Below are 19,808 nucleotides of genomic sequence, written 5' to 3' on the forward strand. Positions count from 1 at the left end.
CAAAACTAAACTACTGTAATTTGAAGGTCAAAACGACTGGTATTTAAGATACCCATTGGTTGTGAGTTACCAGTCTGTTTGCCTGGTGTTAACGTGTGGCTGTTTGTAGGTCTCGGACAGCAGCGCATCATGCCGTCGGGTCTGTACACTCAAGATAAAGCGTGCAAGCAGGAGGAGCGTCTGCTGAGCTGGCTCCAGAACATTCCTCTCGACCCTGTTCTAGCCAAGGTCATTCAGAAACAAGCTACCATGCTTCTAGAAGGTGAGACTGAGAATAGTCACAGCAATCATTTTGGCATCGGTATTTGTTGTAGTAGCTACTATATAATGTTATAATAATTTTATATTTGGTGTATCGGGTACATAATGTGTATCGTCAACCTGCCTAACTACGTTATGCCTGCAACTCCGTTCAGTTTGTTTTCTTATGAATGGTTCGTGCAATCAACATCCGATTTGTTGTCTTCTGCTAGTCGTTCATTTGTGAGGTTTTTCTTCACAGTTCAGGAACATTTTCATTACCAATGAAGTTCAGACAAGTAAGTATTTAATACAAAACATTACAAACCCCAGAAATAATTAATTTTACTAAGTCGTTTTTGTTTATTCTGTAAAATTACCGATATCGGGTCCACATGACTCGTAGAAATTGACTTAAAATGGAGGAAGATGAATTAAATTTTGGGGTGTGTCACATGACCTCACACGTGCCAGATCAACAAGACCAAATTATTTAGTTTTTATGATTTTTAAGCCCCCAGTTGTTAGAAATTGTTTTCATTTATTATATTCGATCTGCAAAATGTATGCTACATTTTTGTGTCTTTACTGTAATGAATAGTATTCATAATACATTCATAACAATTGTAAATAATTTTGAGTGTATAAATTGTGTTAATTAAGAATCACTTCATAAAAAATTTCATATTATATAAACTAATGACTGCACCTATCAGTAATGACATCAAGTGTTAACAGTGTGTTGGTAAAACATGGACCTCACCAGAACGCTTGACAAACAGAATATTGCCTTTTAAAAAAATATTAAACAATGTGTTCATCAACTCTGCATATTTAAGCAACATATATTTTTCATGTAGTGGCCTTAAAAATGGAAAAATTACAAACCCCACATATGTGGTACGATATGTTTTGCAAACGCATGCTCCTGAATGCAGTTAGAAACGTTGCACTCTTTCCTGTTTACTAGAGGGTGCTTCACTTTTGTTTACTAGAATTGATTTGTTTTGTGTCCACATTATGGATTTTTCACGTTAACTGATTGCAATTTATTTTGTTTCACATATCGTAGCTGAAAAATTTAAAATAGTATTTCCGTAAATATCGTATTCATGCTTTTGTCGTTAATGGTATCATTCTAGCGACATTAAATTGTAATTATTATTTTTTATTTTTTTTGGTTGAGGATGCTGATCTCAAATATGACCCAAAAAGTATCTGTTTGTTCATTCCTAACACTAGTATTTGTGTGTGTTTCCATTTTTAAACAAAGTGTACTTGATATGTGTAATGATAACAAACTGTATGTTTCAGGTGGTCCGATGAGTGGTCTGGGTATTGGTATTCACCCCGAGAGCTACCCGATGCACACATTTGCACGCTTCCTCTTTTCTAGTCTCCTGGGAGTTGATGTTCAATTGGCGTACTTGGTGGGCATGAGAGCAATGAGGTAATTAATAAACTATACATAAATCCTTTTGCCTGGAGCACTTACCTTTTCTTATCATTTCTTTTTTATCTCGTCAACCTTAAGGAATAAATACAAATGATTTCAGATAGTAGAATAAACATAATTACTTTATTAGATTCAGGTAACTATCCTACTCGCTTGCATTTACACAGCTGTGTGATCAGTTAGTGTGTTATAAAACAAAACAAGTGTAACATAAGCTACATATTTTAGGTAACCTACTTACAGATTATACACTATACACATAATAGCTGTTGAGATACTAGTTGTAAAGCCACTGGATAGAGTACGAAATGGCCCAATGGCTCCATTAAAGAAAAACTAGTTTGGCTGTTGGATGTCAAACATTTGGTAGGAGATAAATGGTCGCCTGATGCATGATTGATGGCCATCGGTCTATATTTCGTTCTCGTTAACATTCTGACTACCGGTACAGAATGAATTTTTGACAAAACCAAGTACAAATATTTATAACTTTTACTCATATTTTCAATTAAATATTTTATAAATACATAAATTAAAGTTTATATTTGAATTGGTAAGTATTATTTTTGTGGATTTTTCACATTTTTATGATATTTTAGATCAGTTAAATGTTGATTAAAATTAGGCAAAAAGGTTATGTTTACTTTAAGGAAGGGACAATTAAGGCATTTGGCCTGGTATGCATATTCAACAATATATAATGCACATTATTGCTTAATATCAACAAGTATACTCGTATAGTTAATTAATAAAACGTTTAAATGTGACGGCTATTATATATAACGGGCGCAGCCATTTTGTACCATCTCAATGAGTACGTCCTCTGGCGAGCTGGTGGTTACGTAATACTTAACGCGTAACGTCAGGAATGAGCCTTAGAACTAGAGAAACACAATCTACCTGGTATTTGCGGGATGATAAATAGTCATACATTGCAATGTTCTGTAATAATACACATCCCAGTAAGCCAGCAATAAGTATATCCAACACTATATATATTATTTTTCAATACAAAATAAAATACCATTTCAAAGTGGCTACACAACAAGTCGAAATAATTAACAATGTTTTGTCCATGCATTAACCTACGTACTGAAATGATACACGGAGTGTTTTCTTAGTTAATTGGTCTATGTTGTTAGTTGCTTCTACCTGTGATTCCTGATTGGCAGGTGTGTATTTGATTGGTAACCAGACGAGCCAATTAATTGATGCTGTCTAGACACAAAAATACATACCAGTATTGTGGATTATTACCTGTCACCCCTAAAATTGTAATGGACATGGTTTATTACTGTAAATAGTTCTGTAAAACTATTGATTAAGTAGACTTTTCCATCTAAAAAAACTGAACTGACTAATTACGTAGTCCCAAAGAAAAGAAAATTATCACTTGGGTATCGTGGGTTGTCGTTTTTGCTCCAACGTAGCATATCAATAGGCCTAACATTTTTCCTTTGGATTATTTAACAGAAAAATACTATAACCCCATTTTGTTCCGTTAATGCAACTTGAAATATATTTAGTTAAATAGTTTATTATATTATTACGTCATTTATGCTGTTTTACAAGTCAGGACTGATCAAAGAGAAGCGCAGTGTCGAAACTTACTGCTTTTGTTTACACTGTACATACAGGAGATGGTCAGGAGCTGATGTCACTTCGCCCCAAGCTATCCCACTGGACATCACAAAAACAAAACAAAATGGCTGCCCCCAGTTAGCAGGAATAATCATGGGTTTTTTTTATTAACGCTAAAATTACGTGTTTTTCATTTTCTTTCCAACCCATAAGGCTCTTGTTTGAGTTGACCCTACCTTTAAGGACATTTGTAGCTGGATGTCCAGTATTTAAGTCCATTATTATTATTGCTACTAATGGAAAATGTAGTGTGTTTCCTCTCTAAGACTATATGTCAAAATTGTCAAATGCTTGACATCTAAATAGCCGATGTGCTCTGTATGGCCAGATGTCCAGTATTTATGTCCATTATTCCCAATAACTGTTTGTCTGACTACGATTCATATCCCAATATTTCGTTGTTGGTAAAATAATCAAATTTATTATCAAATTAGCTGTCACAATCAGCTATCAATTCCTGAAAATGACCTTGACTTTCCACCACTGTTGTCAAGTGAAAATACATGCAGAAAACCACTTTTTCAGCTACAAATTCCCAGGTATTTTCCATTGAAAAACTAAAGCTGCCATACTCGCAATTAATCTATTTCCTGTTGTTCTATTATGATTTGCGGTGAGTGCCGTGTGCAAAACGGCAGGAAATATGAATTGGGGAATGCACTGTATACAGTGTACAGTATGTCGACTACCGTTGGGTGGGGTGAGATATTTCACCTGCAGTATCCAGATGACTTTGAACCTCAAACAGACACTATCAAATGTTATAAGCATGTTTAAAAGTCATTCTATTTCAATTAGACATTCACAATACATGTCTCTTTGTTTTGCAGACTACCAGTGTTGGAGAACACGGATGAAGTGAACTTGGACAATGGCTTGAACAATGTCGGGTCTGCCATTTTGAGTCGATTTCCTCGATGGTTTATTCTCAGTCATGTTGAAGCTCACCAGTGTGAACTGGCTTCCACTCTACTAGCTGCATCCAAAAGTATGTTGTATTTGACACTTATTTGCACAATGTTATTGTATTAAAGTTCTCATTTGCTGTTCTAAAATATTTGTGCTTAGAGGAGACAGAAGCTGTGTTTTCACCACTAGTACAACACAATATTTTGAGGATCAAGACACTATTAAAAAAAAAGTCAAAAAATTCCTGACACATCACTGAACTCAGAAACCAATCAATTCTTTTAAAATTAGCTAAATGAACAGTTTAGTGTTAAGACACTTTTTTTTCAATGGCTTGATTTTCACAACTATACAGGGTTTGGTCTATGGCTACTAATAATTAGGACTGTAAACATTCACAAAACAAAAAACCCCACCTGTCTTTGAATTTGAACATGCCTCTTTAAAAATACATTTAAAATCAGAGTTATGAATTTCTGTATATTAACCCTAGTCCATATGAACATTTTGTCCTCCACACAAAGCCTACACTTTGTATCACCATGATTAATGGTATCTTGCTTAGAATGTTCATTATTTACATCATGAGCATCTTGGTTGTCCTAATATGCTCAAGAACCTCATCACAGATTTCATGTTGGGGGTTTGGCAAGCTCCAGAATTTAGGCAGTAATTAATTTTTCACAAATACTATTTCGAAACACAGCCTTCTGAATTGTCAAGATGTTACATAATTCAGAACACTTTCAACTGGTCACGGACATAAGCAGTTATTCACCTGGACAAATTTGTTGGTGATTATATACTCACAAACCAATTTAAATGGCTAAAGAAATTAAGCTTGAACAAGAAATAAGGGTCTAGTTGTAAGCAGACCTTTAAGATTAAATGCCTTTAATGAGAGATTTGTGTTTGTTTTACAGGTGACACTGGACGGTTGCGCCGAGTTCTAGAATGCGCACAACAGCACATCCACAGCTCATCTCAGCTGTTCAAGCTAGCACAAGATGCATTCAAAATAGCCACACCGTCAGATGGTCCAAAACACATGCCGGCACTCAATGCAGCATTTGAGCTTGGTTTACAGGTTAGTTTTTAACTTAAGTTTTTGTTTAATGACACCTCATTAATTAAAAAAAAATACACAACATAAGTTAGAATTTTAAACAATTTAAGTTGAAGAAATACATTTTAATGCTACTAAATGTCATTGAAAAGACTAAAGTGTATTGTTAATGTTCTAAAGATTCCATAAAAAGAAATCCTAAAATATTTTTAAATTAGTATTACTCCCTAACAGATTGTATTGTTAAGATGTAGGCAGGGTTTTATTTCTAAAAATTGACGACGCCTATGGTTTTGAATTGGGGAATTTTAGTGTTGTTTTAAAAAGAAATTGGGAATTTTCAGTTTCATTTCAAAAATTTAAAATTAGAATTTAAAAAGTAATACTATACATGTACTTGTAATTTATTCAAATTAATATATGTTTTGTGTTAGTAAATGTTATGGGTGAGGGAAGGGGTGTTTGTCAGGTATTATGTTTTGTTTTTAAAATATATGTTTATATAATAATAAAAAAAGATTTACTTACCTTCAGATTGGGAATTTTATAGTCCAAAATTGGGAATATAAAACAAGGTAGCTTTTGGTGAATGGTGGGGAATGATTTTGATCATCAGTCTAGACACATAGGTGATAAAACTGGGAAAACAGTACAACTTTGTATATAAATGTTTGGCTGCAACTAGTGTTTCTTGTTAATGTAGCATGTACATGTTAAAATGAAGTATTTGAGCTATATGCAGAGTTGTTTGTTTGAAACAGGTGATGCGTATGACCTTGATGACTCTCAACTGGCGCCGACGTGAGATGGTGCGGTGGTTGGTAACGTGTGCCACCGAGGTTGGTGTACAAGCTCTCATTTCCATTATGCAGAACTGGTTCCAGCTGTTTGCTCCGATTGAGGCCACAAGTAAGCAGTCTTCACTAATATGCACATATGCATTTGTAAGGTGTTACCAAATATTGGTGAACCATAAATTATTTGTTACCCGGGTAACTGTTAAAGTTAGGTGAATGATATTTGCATAATCAATTGGTATCAAATTACAAATAAATAGATTTCGGCTCCACACTTTTTAGCATAGAATCTGAACCCCTTGTGTCACAACATTTGTGATGAAAACAGCCAAAGATGGTCAAATAAACTTTTTATTCAGACAAACATTTATTTTCTATATAATAAACTAGTTAAGGATTGCACAAGAAGTTGTTATCATCCGTGTGAACTGAACTGCATTGAGTCAATTTATGGATAACATTTATTTTTTAGTAAAAACATTTTCCATGTCAAAAAAAGAGAGGCTAAAAGTAAAAACTCAACATTTTGTATATACATTAAAGACTGTCTTCAAGAGTGAAAATTGTGTGTTAATATTGAGTTTGCAAATCAGTTTTATAGAGATCTGTCGCATCTGTTGCTCGACACTGATTAATTCTATGATTATTGTTGCAGGTACTGTTGCTACAACAGTAGTTTCTCGCGCGACGATGGATCAGCTTAATTTGTCATACCAGCAACATGAGGAGCTTGCTACCTGTGCTCGGAGTCTCGCACTGCAGTGTGCCACGAAGGATCCACAAAACTGTGCTCTGTGTGCACTCACACTGTGTGAAAAGGAACCAGTTGCCTTTGAAACGGCCTATCAGATAGTAATTGATGCAGCATCGCATGTGATGAACTCGATCCAGCTGTTCACTATTGCACGCTACATGGAACACCGAGGTTACCCACATCGAGCTTACAGACTGGCGCTGTTGGCCATGAAGAATCTTCATCTGGCCTACAACCAGGATACCCACCCTGCTATTAATGACATTCACTGGGCTTGTGCCCTCAGTCACTCACTGGGCAAGACGGAGCTGGCCAACATGCTCCCTCTGTTGGTTAAAAATGTGCAGTGTGCCACAGTTCTGTCAGACATTCTCAGACGGTGCACGTTGACTGCTCCAGGCATGGCCAGTACTGACGGGAAACGACGCACCATCAAACTGTTGTCATACGATAAGCAACCACTCCGTCAGTTGATGGAAGCTACAATATATGCCTACATCAACACCACGCATTCCAGGCTGACGCACATTAGTCCACGACACTACGGTGACTTCATCGAGTTTCTCACCAAAGCACGGGAGACATTTGTCTTGGCTCAGGACGGGCACATTCAGTTTGCTCAGCTCATAGAGAACATGAAACTAGTTTACAAAGGAAAGAAAAAACTCATGTACCTCATTAAGGAGCGCTTTGGTTTATGAGAATAACTCCAAATCTACCTGCGTGTGTGTATATGTTTGTGTGATGTCAGCTGACCTGTGGTCAAATCATGTCCAACCTCATCAGTGCTACATTTTTTTTTTCATTATGAACTTGGGTGCTTTAATGTGTGATTTCATGCAATAAATGACTTGCAGTATAAAGATGAATAGAAATAATGCATGAGAAATTATTGTGTTTTATATGATTATTTGTATGTTTATTTCATTCTTTACTTACTGTGTGATGTATTTGATAATGAAAATAAGAACACTGGATGAGAAATGTTTGCCAAACATTCATAGTCTTCAAGCGCCATAATGTATTGTCTCATTTTCATCACTGATCATCGCAATATGGATCATTGTCAACTCAGGAATGCAATAATTTGATCACCCAAATGCTGTCATTACTTTGTGATTTTCTTTTTTACTATCCGAGCATGGTGTACAAGTTAACAATTTTTTTCACAGTTTGATTTTTGATAGTTGAAATGTGCTACATTTTTGTTGTAAATGCCGTAAATAGTTTGTGATTCTGATTACTTTGGCAAATATACTGTTTCCAGTGGCAATAATATTCCAAAAAATAATTTCATATTGTATAACAATTACGATATGAACAAAATAATAATTGGGTAAGTGTGTCCAAGAATATACATGTATCTCACAACAAATGATAAAATTGCATAATTTGGTCATACATTTTTTTATTTAATCTATAAAAGATGTTATTATTGTAGCCATTATATTCATGTGTCGCCATCCATGTAATATTTACATTAATGTGCATGTTTAGTTGAAAACTCTCCCAGAAATTATAATGCTTGCTTGGAGTAGGAAGGCAAGTATTCTTAAAATCTCTAACCCAATATTTACATTTTTATCCACATAATTTGGTATTTTTTTAAAGTTAATATTTTTTAAAATCATATTGAGCATTCATATGTAAGGGAACAGGCTTTAATTTTTGTCTATTTCAAGAACAAAAAGTAGATCTATCCATTTGAACTACTTGAATTCATCATCCACCATGTTTGTTTTACACTTGAAAAATTTATTAGAACCAACAATGTATTTTTATTTTTTTTCAAAGTTTAAAAAAGAATTGCCTCTTCCCACCAACCTAGTGATAATTTCTGGAACAGCTTTCAGGTCTTTGAAAACTCCGTTATTCCTATCATGGCATCTTGACCGGTACCTTGATGACGAGTTTAGATGGTAATACTGTATGATCTAAAGCTGCATCATTTCACATATTCTTGATTGTTTTGTAGCCACCTGTTCTGTGCTGGTGCAGATATGATAGGAAGGGTTGGGCTTTGTGTAATCATTGGGTTTACTGTGAATAGAATACTTGCTACAGGTAGCAGAACATTTCCACCTTAATATTGACAGGTTTTTTCTTGTCTGTCTATCTCTTTACTTGATTTTTTGTTTATTCAATTGGCCAGTGGTGAGATAAAAACATTGAAAGTTATTGAGCAGGAACTTGAGATAACATTTCAAGTAATCCCCAACTGCAGTAGCTGATGACTCGGCAGTGTTTTACCTCCATTGATTGTTGTTTTCAGTATAATATTACAGTTATCATTTTGTTTAGTGCTAAAGTGTTTTTCTTGTGGGGTTTTCTTTAATATGTAGTTATATTATTTATTATTTTGTAGCTATTGTGTGTTGAGGTCATAGTGTTGTCGTTAAAGGTTGTTGCATGCTCAATTGTTGGGATTGTTTGAGACCTGAAAACAAAATTCAAATCTTTTCTGACTGACTGGTGATCATGCATTGAATCACAGGGTTACTTTTTTTTTTACAAAAGATTGAATTGTAAATGATAAACTTTTATATTTTTATTGTATACATGATAAAGTTTGTAGCCTCAGGACTTGTTTACTACAATAATATTTCATGAAAGATTAAAAACAACCGATCTTCATAATTCATTGAAATATGCTGTGGTGATCTATTATGAATAATTTAGAAATTGATCAAGTATTCACATAAAAATGCAGGGTATGTTTATTTTTCCTTATCTGGCATCTTTGTGCTCATACAGCTTTAACGTCATTTAATTATAGCATAATTTGAATTTTAAAAAGCAAGTAATTGAAATATATAATAAAGTAAGCATAAATACAAACATTTTAACTGTCATTGATGGTCATAGTTGTTTGCATTCACAGATAAACAGTGCTCGTATATAATTTAAGAATGAGTATCATCGACTGTGTGGAATAGCAATGTATGTCATATCCATATAGAAAGTTATCCATCTCACATTTAAAACCTATGAAAGTTATTTTAACTCCTTACGTCTGGATCTTGTTCATTTAAATGCAAGTAGCCCAAAACCCCATTCATATAGTCTGTCATTAATAGTAAAATGTAACTGAGAAGAAACGAACATGTCTAGATTACTGTATTAATTATGACAAATGTGACATTTAAAAAGTTTATTAAATGTATGCCATAGAACACACATTAATTACTAGTGAAGTCAGTTAATGAACTGTAAAAGGGCAACCTTTAGTTTATGATCACCTTACTAAAGTGACCATTTTTGACAGGTTTAACTATATTTTAGTCCTAACGGGTATTCATATAAAATATTTTTAAAAAGACATTATATATGATTAGATATTTTATACTGTGTGCACACAAAGAATGTGAAGTTATTTGATTACTAATTGACTTTGATTAGATGTATTGTTGTTATAAAGCATGATTACACTCATTATCAGCTGCAGAGATAAGATGGTTCAAGCACACATGGCTAGCAAATTGTTGTTATAAAGCATGATTACACTCATTATCAGCTGCAGAGATAAGATGGTTCAAGCACACATGGCTAGCAAATTATACCTCATGGTTTTGTCCATTTTTCTTTCATGTCTTTGTCTCTTGTATATCTGTGCTGAAGTAGACTTGAATTAGAAAATAAGTGTATTTAAGCATTATGAATGGTAAGCAATTTCATTTCACTATTTGAACTATTCATTATAACCACAAAACTCGTCACATAATTTCATTCTTCATAATGTATTAATTGATGATTCTATAATAGGCTTACAGATTCCCACTCCATTTCCTCACAGGGACTTGTGTCTTTGCTAGAGATGAGGGGAATGTGTCTTACATGTATACATTTATTTTTATACATGTTGATAGATGCATGCTGTTTCACCTCTAGCAATGTTATATCCCTATGCCTTTCCTTGTGTGTGTTATACATCTACCTCATATTTCTAACATAAGCTTGATTTGCATAATTTTTCACTGCACAACTTGAGTTTAGTAAGATTGGACTGTGAAGTCTGTATGAAATTTTCTCTGTGTGTCTAGTTCATTTTTGTTTATTTTCCGAGTTATCTCTTATTTTATCAGTATGGAATTTTGTTCTGGTTGTTCTTTTCTGTTAGGAAAACCAACTGTTTATAACATTGAGTTTTAAAGTACATATATTTTGTAATTTTGTTCTGGTTGTTCTTTTCTGTTAGGAAAACCAACTGTTTATAACATTGAGTTTTAAAGTACATATATTTTGTAATTCAGATGTCTCGCAATAATTGCTTGTAAAAGTGTAAAATGTTTTATTTTGTTAAACATTGTTGTTACAAGCAAAATATTGTTTTGCTTTATCAAATGTATGAAATACAAAAGTATTGTTTGTGTGTGCATGTTTCAGATTATAAATGTAAGAAATTTTATTACCCCCCAATACAGGTCCTTTGTTGATTTTTATGTAATTTTTCTTATAAAAAAAATAGTTTGAAAAATATTTTTCAGTTGTAGATTACAAAAGAAAGTTTATATTTATTTTGTTTAATGATACCACTAGTACCGGTAGATTACAAAACAGACCCTCACTTTATCCTAGTGTTTGCTGATGCAGAGCTAGTACTGAAACTCACTGGAGAAATTACTTCCATAATTATCTTTGTGTGGAATATATTTACTGTTTACACTTTGTAAATGGCCTGTACTGTTTGTATCCACTTAATTTTATTGTTATATTTCTACTATCTCAACAGCAGTATTGTATTAGTTTCGCTATGACAATTGTCAAGGAGCTTTTCTAATACTGATTTGTCCAGCATCTGCCTGTCATCTGCCCACCAAACTTTCCTTTGAATTCTATCTTCTAGACGTTTTATTGGATTGTTCTAAAACTTGTATAGTCATCCAGTGTGGCAGTCTCCATAGAGTAATAGTAAAGTTTGTTTTATTTAACGATGCCACTAGAGCACATTGATTTATTTTTATTTTATCATCGGCTATTGGACGTCAAACATATGGTCAATCTGACACTGTTTTTTAGAGGAAACCCGCTGTCGCCACATAGGCTACTCTTTTATGACCCACAGAGTAATAGAGAAATATGTAAGAAATGTTTTATAAAAAAACAAAAAAAACAACCAATTTAAAATGAAATTTTGAATGCCTCCTAGAGTTTTGACTGGGTATATCAGAAACATTATCTGAGGCAGTCTCAAACTAATAGAAACATATTTGGAATTTTTAATTTTCAATTTTTGTCTCTTGGGTTTTTGGGTTTTAAAAAAAAAAAAAAAGGAAAGTTTTAAAGTCTATGTTCCCTAGGATAGTTCTAAAACATAGAACTATGATTCTCTGTGCAGTCTCCACACTAATATTGAGATATTTTGGAAGTTTCCAGTTTTTATTAAATGTTTAAAATTTAATTAGAAATTTTAACATCTATTAGTGACAAAATTGAAAATTAATGAGAGCTCTCTAGGCTTCTTGTTATATAACCATTTAATCATATTGATTGATCCATTTTCTAAGGAAACCTGTTAACATTTTAAGACACAATGGTTTCACAACCGAAATATCAGCACAAATAATCAAAAGCATAAAATAGGCCAGGGTTTTCTTAGTTACATTTGCAGTGATCTAAATGTGGATGGGTTTCTCATTAATAATTTTCACATACATACCCCAAAAAAACAAATATATAAAATGCATCTTTTTTGTAAAGTTGGAACTGGAAACATTGAACCGGTGTTAGGCTTAGTAAAACAATGTTATTATGGTAATCTTGAATACTGAATTAAAATGAAGGTAGCAGGGGGATGCAGTATATGCAGAACTTCATATATCTATATGAAGAGTGTTGTTAACAGATTCTGTGTTGCCCAGCCAATAGGATTTCCTCCTTTTTTTTTTAGCACTGCCACATGCAGTATTTTGTAACGAGAAATGTTGAACTTTTAAATTAGGTTTTGCTTAACTATAAAACTTTTTGTCGATTGTGAAGATTACAGTAGCATATTGTTTTAATGACAATAGAATTGGAATCATTTTGTAGTAGAGTTTATATCCAAGTTGAGACTATTGCACGAGTTTGAAAATACTTGATGAATGCTGGATGTATGTTACATGTGTGATTCAGATTGACTTGCCATTGTTTATGTACCAATTTGGTTTTTCAGTTCCATTGCCATTGTAAACCAATAATCTTTATACAAAGATGTATATTTATTGAAAACCTATCACGAGAAGAAACAAGAGTTGTATCTTCACTATTCTGATGGTACAAATAAATGACATAAACAACTGTTATTGGTTTTGGTTTTGTTTTTGTATTTTTCTTGTTCCTCATGTATATACAGTTAATGCTGTAACAAGTATCAGTTATACAATAACGCCAACGGATCCGGGCACATATCCAGGGAAAGCATGTTGGGCTGGGGGTTTACAGACACTCACACCTACCCCCCCCCCCCCCCCCATTTTTTATCTGCACCAAAAATTCCAATGTGTAGCAAATGAATACAATGAATAAAAATTCTACATCTGCCCCCATATGTGTGGCATAATACACTTATGAGCTTACGTAATAATTACCAGCCTCTGTAGTATAGTGATTCCAGCCAGGGTATGGTTGTGGTATGTGCTGTCTTGTCTGTGGGATAGTGCATATAAAATATCCCTTGCTACTAATGGAAAAATGTAGCAGATTTCCTTTCTAAGACTATAGTACAGGAGCATTATGGAAACACATGGGGGAAAAAATGGAGAAAGCTGAATTTCTCAGGGATGGTAAAGTGATGCCTCCTGATCCATAATCCGCAAACATTCCAAAGATTAACCCTAAGCTAACCGTGGGAAGCAAGAAAGCAAAGATGGCTGCCAATAGTAGTAAAAATTGTGTTTTGGGGAAAATTTCTACTTTAACTGCATAGATTATCACTTGATGAGGGTTTTTTGAGATCATAAATTAACTTCTGCAATTTATTTTTGTGATTTCAGGTCTCTTAGCAATATCTGTATATGTCAGCTCCAAGTCTCGCGAGCTTGTAGAATTGCTCAGCAGTTTAGGGTTTGCTGATGACTATCGGGAAGTGCTAAGGTTGTATGATGCCATGTTACCAACTGATGAGAAAGAGTATGACTGGGTGGGATCACTTGTCAATTTTGTGTTTGACAATGCTGACATTGATACTCGCACGCTGACTGGACGTGGGACATGGCATACTATGGGTGGCATTGCTGGCATCACTCCTGCTGGTGACCATGTTGAACCACAACTCCCTCATTCAACTACAGTGCGGTTGGCTGTTAATGTTGGTAGATTTGCAGAAATACCACTTAAGAGGTACAAGAAGCCAAGCAGCCCAGGTCTCAAGCAAGTGTTCATTGGCCCTGAAGAACCTCCCGACCCTGATCCACCAATCCTTAAATTTGCTACATCACTTGACATGATGTGGCTGGCCAGCTATTTTGTGGATTTAACCAGACAGTAGTCGGGCAAGAACAGTTTGATAGCAGAATCGAGATTCTCCCATTTCTGAATCATAATCCCACCCAGCCAGACACTATCTATTCAGCCCTATCCTATGCACAGTCCCTAACCGAGAAATATCATTTGGGTATGTCATCTGTCACATTTGATCAGCCCTTGTACATTAAAGCTGCAGAGATTATCCAGGCATCCCCAGATATTACGAACATTTTTGTCAGACTAGGTGAATTCCATATGATCATGTCTTACATGGGGGCAATCAGTAACCTCATGAGTTGTAGTGGTTTGCAGGAGCAGTGGGAAACCGTCTATGCACCAAATTCTGTCTAACACAAGCTCACAGGTCATGCATATGCTCGTGCTCTTAGAGCACACATGCTCTCTGCTGCAGCTGTTGTTTTGGAGATGCTTCGTACGCCAAACTGTTTGGATGGTGTGGACTTGAATAGACTGAACACCCTACACAAGATGCTGCTCAAAGATGGATGCAGCCGAGACTCTACTCCCGGAGTATGATCTCATGCTAGTCACACAAATATTGGTTGATCTTGGGAAGGATCTCTCTACAACCAGTAGAACTGAGAAGCTATGGAATGAGTACATGAAGATGGTGCGTAACCTGTTGTTATTCATCCGTGCTGAGGGCACTGGTGATTGGGCACTACATTTGTTCTGTGTTGCAAAGATGATCCCGGTTCTTCATTCTGGAGGACATACTGCATATGCCAAATCAACAAGGCTATACCTGGACCAGATGAAAGAGTTGCCCAAAATAATGGCCAAGGACCAATATGAGAAGTACACAGCATGTGGGTACTGGACCATCAGAAGGAGCCACAGGTTCTGGTCTGGTGGTTTTACTGACCAGACAATCGAGGAAATGTGGATGCGAATGCTTAAAGTACGTGGAGGTCTAGCACATGGTCGTGGTATTACAACGAGTACACAAGCCAAAGTTGTCCATGCCCTACCACAAACCGTTCCTGTATGTGATTAATTAGAGTCATTTTGTGGTGTGCATTCTCAGACAAGTGACCAACACTCAGACCTGCGGGCAACCACAACAACACGTGGTGGCAGACATAATGTCACCTTTTGCAATTACTTCACTTCCCACCCACCATTCGCCTATGGTGGTGATTATCATGATGGCTTGGTCAGCATTTCAACATGGGTTGTGGCCCCTAAGTGTTCCAATGCAGATTGTGCAGTAGAGTTAGGTATAGAAGCAGCTGCACGTTTAACAGGACAAAACTACTCTGATGTCAAACTCAAACGAAATGATCGCGTCATATCCATTGGGGCAGCCACCAATACTGCCACTGTTCGTAGCCAAGATGTTGAAGTCGATCCAACACTACTCTTTATGCGGGTTACCGGTGTGATACGAAAACCATCTGATATGGAAAATCATCTCAAACATGAGTTCAGCAAACAGCCACCTGCACTGTTTCAAAACAGTGTGATGCGCTAAAACACCAAAAGTGTTCTTGCCAAATACCCGAAAGCTCCTGTTGTGCCAGTATCAGGAAATAGTCTTGAGAACTCTTACTATGTGGTGGATGGAGGACATATGTTGCAGAGTAACATGGCCAGTTGAATGCACATATGATGATGTGTGTGACAGCTATGTAAAACGTGCTACAAAATTATGGCAGAGATTGCACAATCTGCTTTGATGGCTACACTGATCTTAGTATGTCCACAAAAGTTGCAGAATAGAATCGTCGCTCTGTAAAAAATACTTCTGCAGATATAGTATTTGATCCAAATACACCAGTCACCAACAATCAACATTCAGTTCTAGCAAATCGTACTAACAAGTCACGGTTAATTGAACAGCTGAAGGAAAGACTTATCTCTGAGGGTGTTGCTTGCTGCCAAAGTCAGGCTGATGCTGACTACTTAATTTGTAGCACAGCACTGGATTTTGCTTATACTAATGCACGACAAGTGGTGCTTGTTGGCAAAGACACAGATCTGCTAGTCATGCTGATTGATAGGGCAACCACAGACAACATCTACATGCAGTACTCACGAGAGTCAGTTTATAATATAAAGAGCATCCAACAGAAAATGGCACCACAAACTTGGCAACATACTTTGATAGCACATGCCATTACTGGGTGTGATACCACATCAGCGAAAAGAAGGCTATTGACGTGTTAGGCAAAGGGAACTGGAACATGCTTGATGTATTTAAGCAGAGTAATGCCAGTGCCGATGAAATCGCCAGGGTGGGAGAATTGTTCCTGCTGAAGTTATACAATGCCAAACAGTCAGTAACTGCACTTGATAAGTTGAGAAATGTGCAGTATATGCAAAAAATTAGCACGTTCCAACTTCAGATCCTCCCACCTACTTCTGCAGCAGCGAAGTACCACTCATACCGAGCCTATTTCACAGTTCAAGAGTGGCTTGGTAATGTTGCTCACTTAAATCCAACTGAATGGGGATGGGAACTAAAAGATGGAATGCTCACCATCATTTAGACTGATAGACCCATTGCACCAGAATAGGTATTGTTCATCATATCTTGTGGTTGTAAAACAGTATGCGGCAAGAGATGCAAATGCCGTAAAGCAGGCCTCGATTGTACACCTATGTGATCCATATGTGCCGGATAGACTTGTACAAACTCCTGTCCACTTGATGGTGAAGACACTGACCAATAAAATTGTTAAGAGAATTGGTGAGAAAGCAGCCATATATGCTATTATTCAAGCATATAATCATGTTATTACCTTGACACACTTTAAAGTTGATACGTAATTAATTCATCTTTTAATTATAATTAGTGATTGGTGTTGCATTGATGATTTTAAATCAGACATAAATCATGATATACATTAAAGGGGCACTTACGTCATGACCCTAAGTGGTCGAAAATCATTTCAGGAACTCGCCACCAAGCCTTACTAATTACCCCAGCAATCTTTCCTTAATAATATTCAGCTAAAAGTATAGTTCTACAGCCTAGATAAGAAACATCTGGATATACCTGTTGGCGAGTAATAAATTAATTTAAAATAAGGAGAAACTAGCCAGGGTGGTGACGTAAGTGTCCCTTTAAATTTAAATACGTAGTCTTTGTAAGGAATTAACACTCTAAAGCATTAGGTTATGGTATAAATGAGTTTCCAGTATTCTAAATCCCTGAAAAAATGGTATTAAAATGGCATTGTATTCAGTTTAGTTCCAAACATAGGTAAATGCATAATGATAATGGCGGCCATCTTTATTTTCTTCCCTCCTGCGGTTAGCTTAGGCAGAATTTTTGGAATGTTTGCGGATTATGACTGTGGATGCATCAATAAATCTTCACTGACAAATTCAGCTTTCTCTATTTTTTTTTCCAGCTGCCCATATAATTTTGACCTAATGCTCCTGTACTAGGCTTACCATGTCAAAATTACCAAATGGTGACATCCAAAAGCCGAATATTAATAAATCAATGTGCTCTAGTGGTGTCATTAAACAAAACAAACTTTTTAAACTGTATGGCATATGTATAGTGTTTAAGCCATTAGACCAGGCTGGTAAGTACTGGGTTCCTTCTCCCACCCAAAGTGAGTTTTATGATTCATTGGGTAAGGCTGAATTCTTTACAACTAACCTGGACAGACAGTCCAAATAGTCAAGTAATTCTTAAACAGAACCCGTGCGTAATCGAAAGGACCGTACGATGGGATAGGATCAGCAGTGACCACTTCATTCCTGAGGATTATGACAATTATTTAAGCTGGTCGATAAATATGACGCCTATTTTTTAAATAGAGGATAATAAACGAGTTACCAGTTATTATCAAATTTATGTCCCGAGTGAAATAATTTTCAGTTGTCACGAGCTTTAGCGAGTGACAAATTAAAATTATTTCACAAGGGACATAAATTTGATAATAACTGGTACCGAGTTTATTATTCTATTTATTACCTCAGCTATTTTTTCTCTAAAAGCCTTTATTTTCGACGCACATGCACGAAGGCCAACCTGTATAGGAACGATGTAAACCACTTTACGCACTGTTCTGAGAATTACTATAACGTTGTAATTTAATCACGTTCATAGATAATTTAAAAAAAAACAAGTTCTCTTTATTCTGCTTCCAAATCTATAATGAATTGCATTAAAATGACATTTTGTTATTAATTTAACACCAAAAACATAGACTCGTAAAGGCAAACTCTTTAAACTACATGGCGTCATTTTGTTGTCAAATCGTGATGACGTCATATTTAGTACCGACAAAGTCATTGGTTTGTAAGCGTCAAATTGTCCAATACTAGTATGTTCGTTAGACCAATGCAGAATATTTCTCACTGAGAAAATATGGAGTGACCGCTGGGGTAATAAATATTTTAACATATCTGTTCCAAGCCTGTAATCCCACTGGTGTCACATATAATTTCCACTCCCCAGTCAACATTATACGTAGAATAAGCACTCCCCAGTGCATATTATGTGTAATATACACTCCCTCAGTCTGTATTGTATGTATAATATGCACTCCCTCTGAATAATATGCACTCCCCCATCACATGTAGGGTATAATATTTTTTAAAGCACTCACATAATTATATATTTTTAGTGTTTTTGACGTTTCAATAGCCAGTGCACTTTAAAAATATTGGTATAAATCTCAGTGGCGAATCTAAACGAGGGTGTTGGGTAGGGCCTATATAAAACTGGGGCGGACCCAAAGAGGCTAAAACTCTTCTGGATCCGTCCTTGCAAATTTGCAGAATAAAACTAATAATTCATATGTGGTGATCGGATGGATCCCAGAATCTCTTCACCCATCACTGGCTTCCCTTACTTCCGATTAATAATTACACCAGACCCACCCCACCTCAGTTAAGTACCACCTTGTATGCTTAAAGGTCCGACATAAACAACCATTGTTTGTTTAACGACAATTCAATTCAATTCAATTTATTGCAAATTACCAAACAAGCTGGTGTCAGCAAACATTAAAAAAACACAAAAAACAACAAGATACAACATCTATAACAACAACAATATTAATGTATATGCATACTCCTTGCTCACGATATCGCGGGTTCCACGATAATACAAAATAAAAATTTAATGAAAAAAAGGTACTAGTATATATATATATATATATATATATATATATATATATATATATATATATATATATATATATATATATATATATATATATATATATATAAAAGAGGCAAAATTATATATATATATAACATGAAACTAAACCACAGATTGCAGTTTGCACGATTTGTTTAATATTTATTATGAGAATACTTCCTAACATTTTCTTTTTTCTCAAAGAGAGGGTCTTTACATATTAATCCCCATGCAATCTGGTACAGGTAAATATATTTATTCAAAAATGTATCTTTCTGTGGCATCCATCTCCAAATCATTATCCTCGAAACTTGTAGTCAACTGAGCAATTAAGGATTACCATTTGATGGGTTGTGTCAAACTGAATCCCAAGT

The 19,808-nt window shown here is 35.4% G+C and overlaps 1 protein-coding gene across 1 annotated transcript in view; it reads left to right on the forward strand.

The window, feature by feature from the left end:
- Positions 1–13,140, forward strand: part of LOC121374301 (zinc finger SWIM domain-containing protein 5-like) — a 60,435-nt gene extending 47,295 nt beyond the window's left edge. Inside the window, exons 12-17 of the mRNA XM_041501351.1 lie at positions 110–262; positions 1,555–1,690; positions 4,168–4,325; positions 5,170–5,333; positions 6,074–6,221; positions 6,765–13,140. Coding sequence (XP_041357285.1) covers positions 110–262; positions 1,555–1,690; positions 4,168–4,325; positions 5,170–5,333; positions 6,074–6,221; positions 6,765–7,564 — 1,559 coding nt within the window. The 3' untranslated portion in view covers positions 7,565–13,140. The remainder of the gene's footprint in view (positions 1–109; positions 263–1,554; positions 1,691–4,167; positions 4,326–5,169; positions 5,334–6,073; positions 6,222–6,764) is intronic.
- The last annotated feature ends 6,668 nt before the right edge of the window (positions 13,141–19,808 follow it).

The sequence above is a fragment of the Gigantopelta aegis genome, chromosome 6 (genome assembly GCF_016097555.1).
Source record: "Gigantopelta aegis isolate Gae_Host chromosome 6, Gae_host_genome, whole genome shotgun sequence".
Taxonomy (NCBI): Eukaryota; Metazoa; Mollusca; class Gastropoda; order Neomphalida; family Peltospiridae; genus Gigantopelta; species Gigantopelta aegis.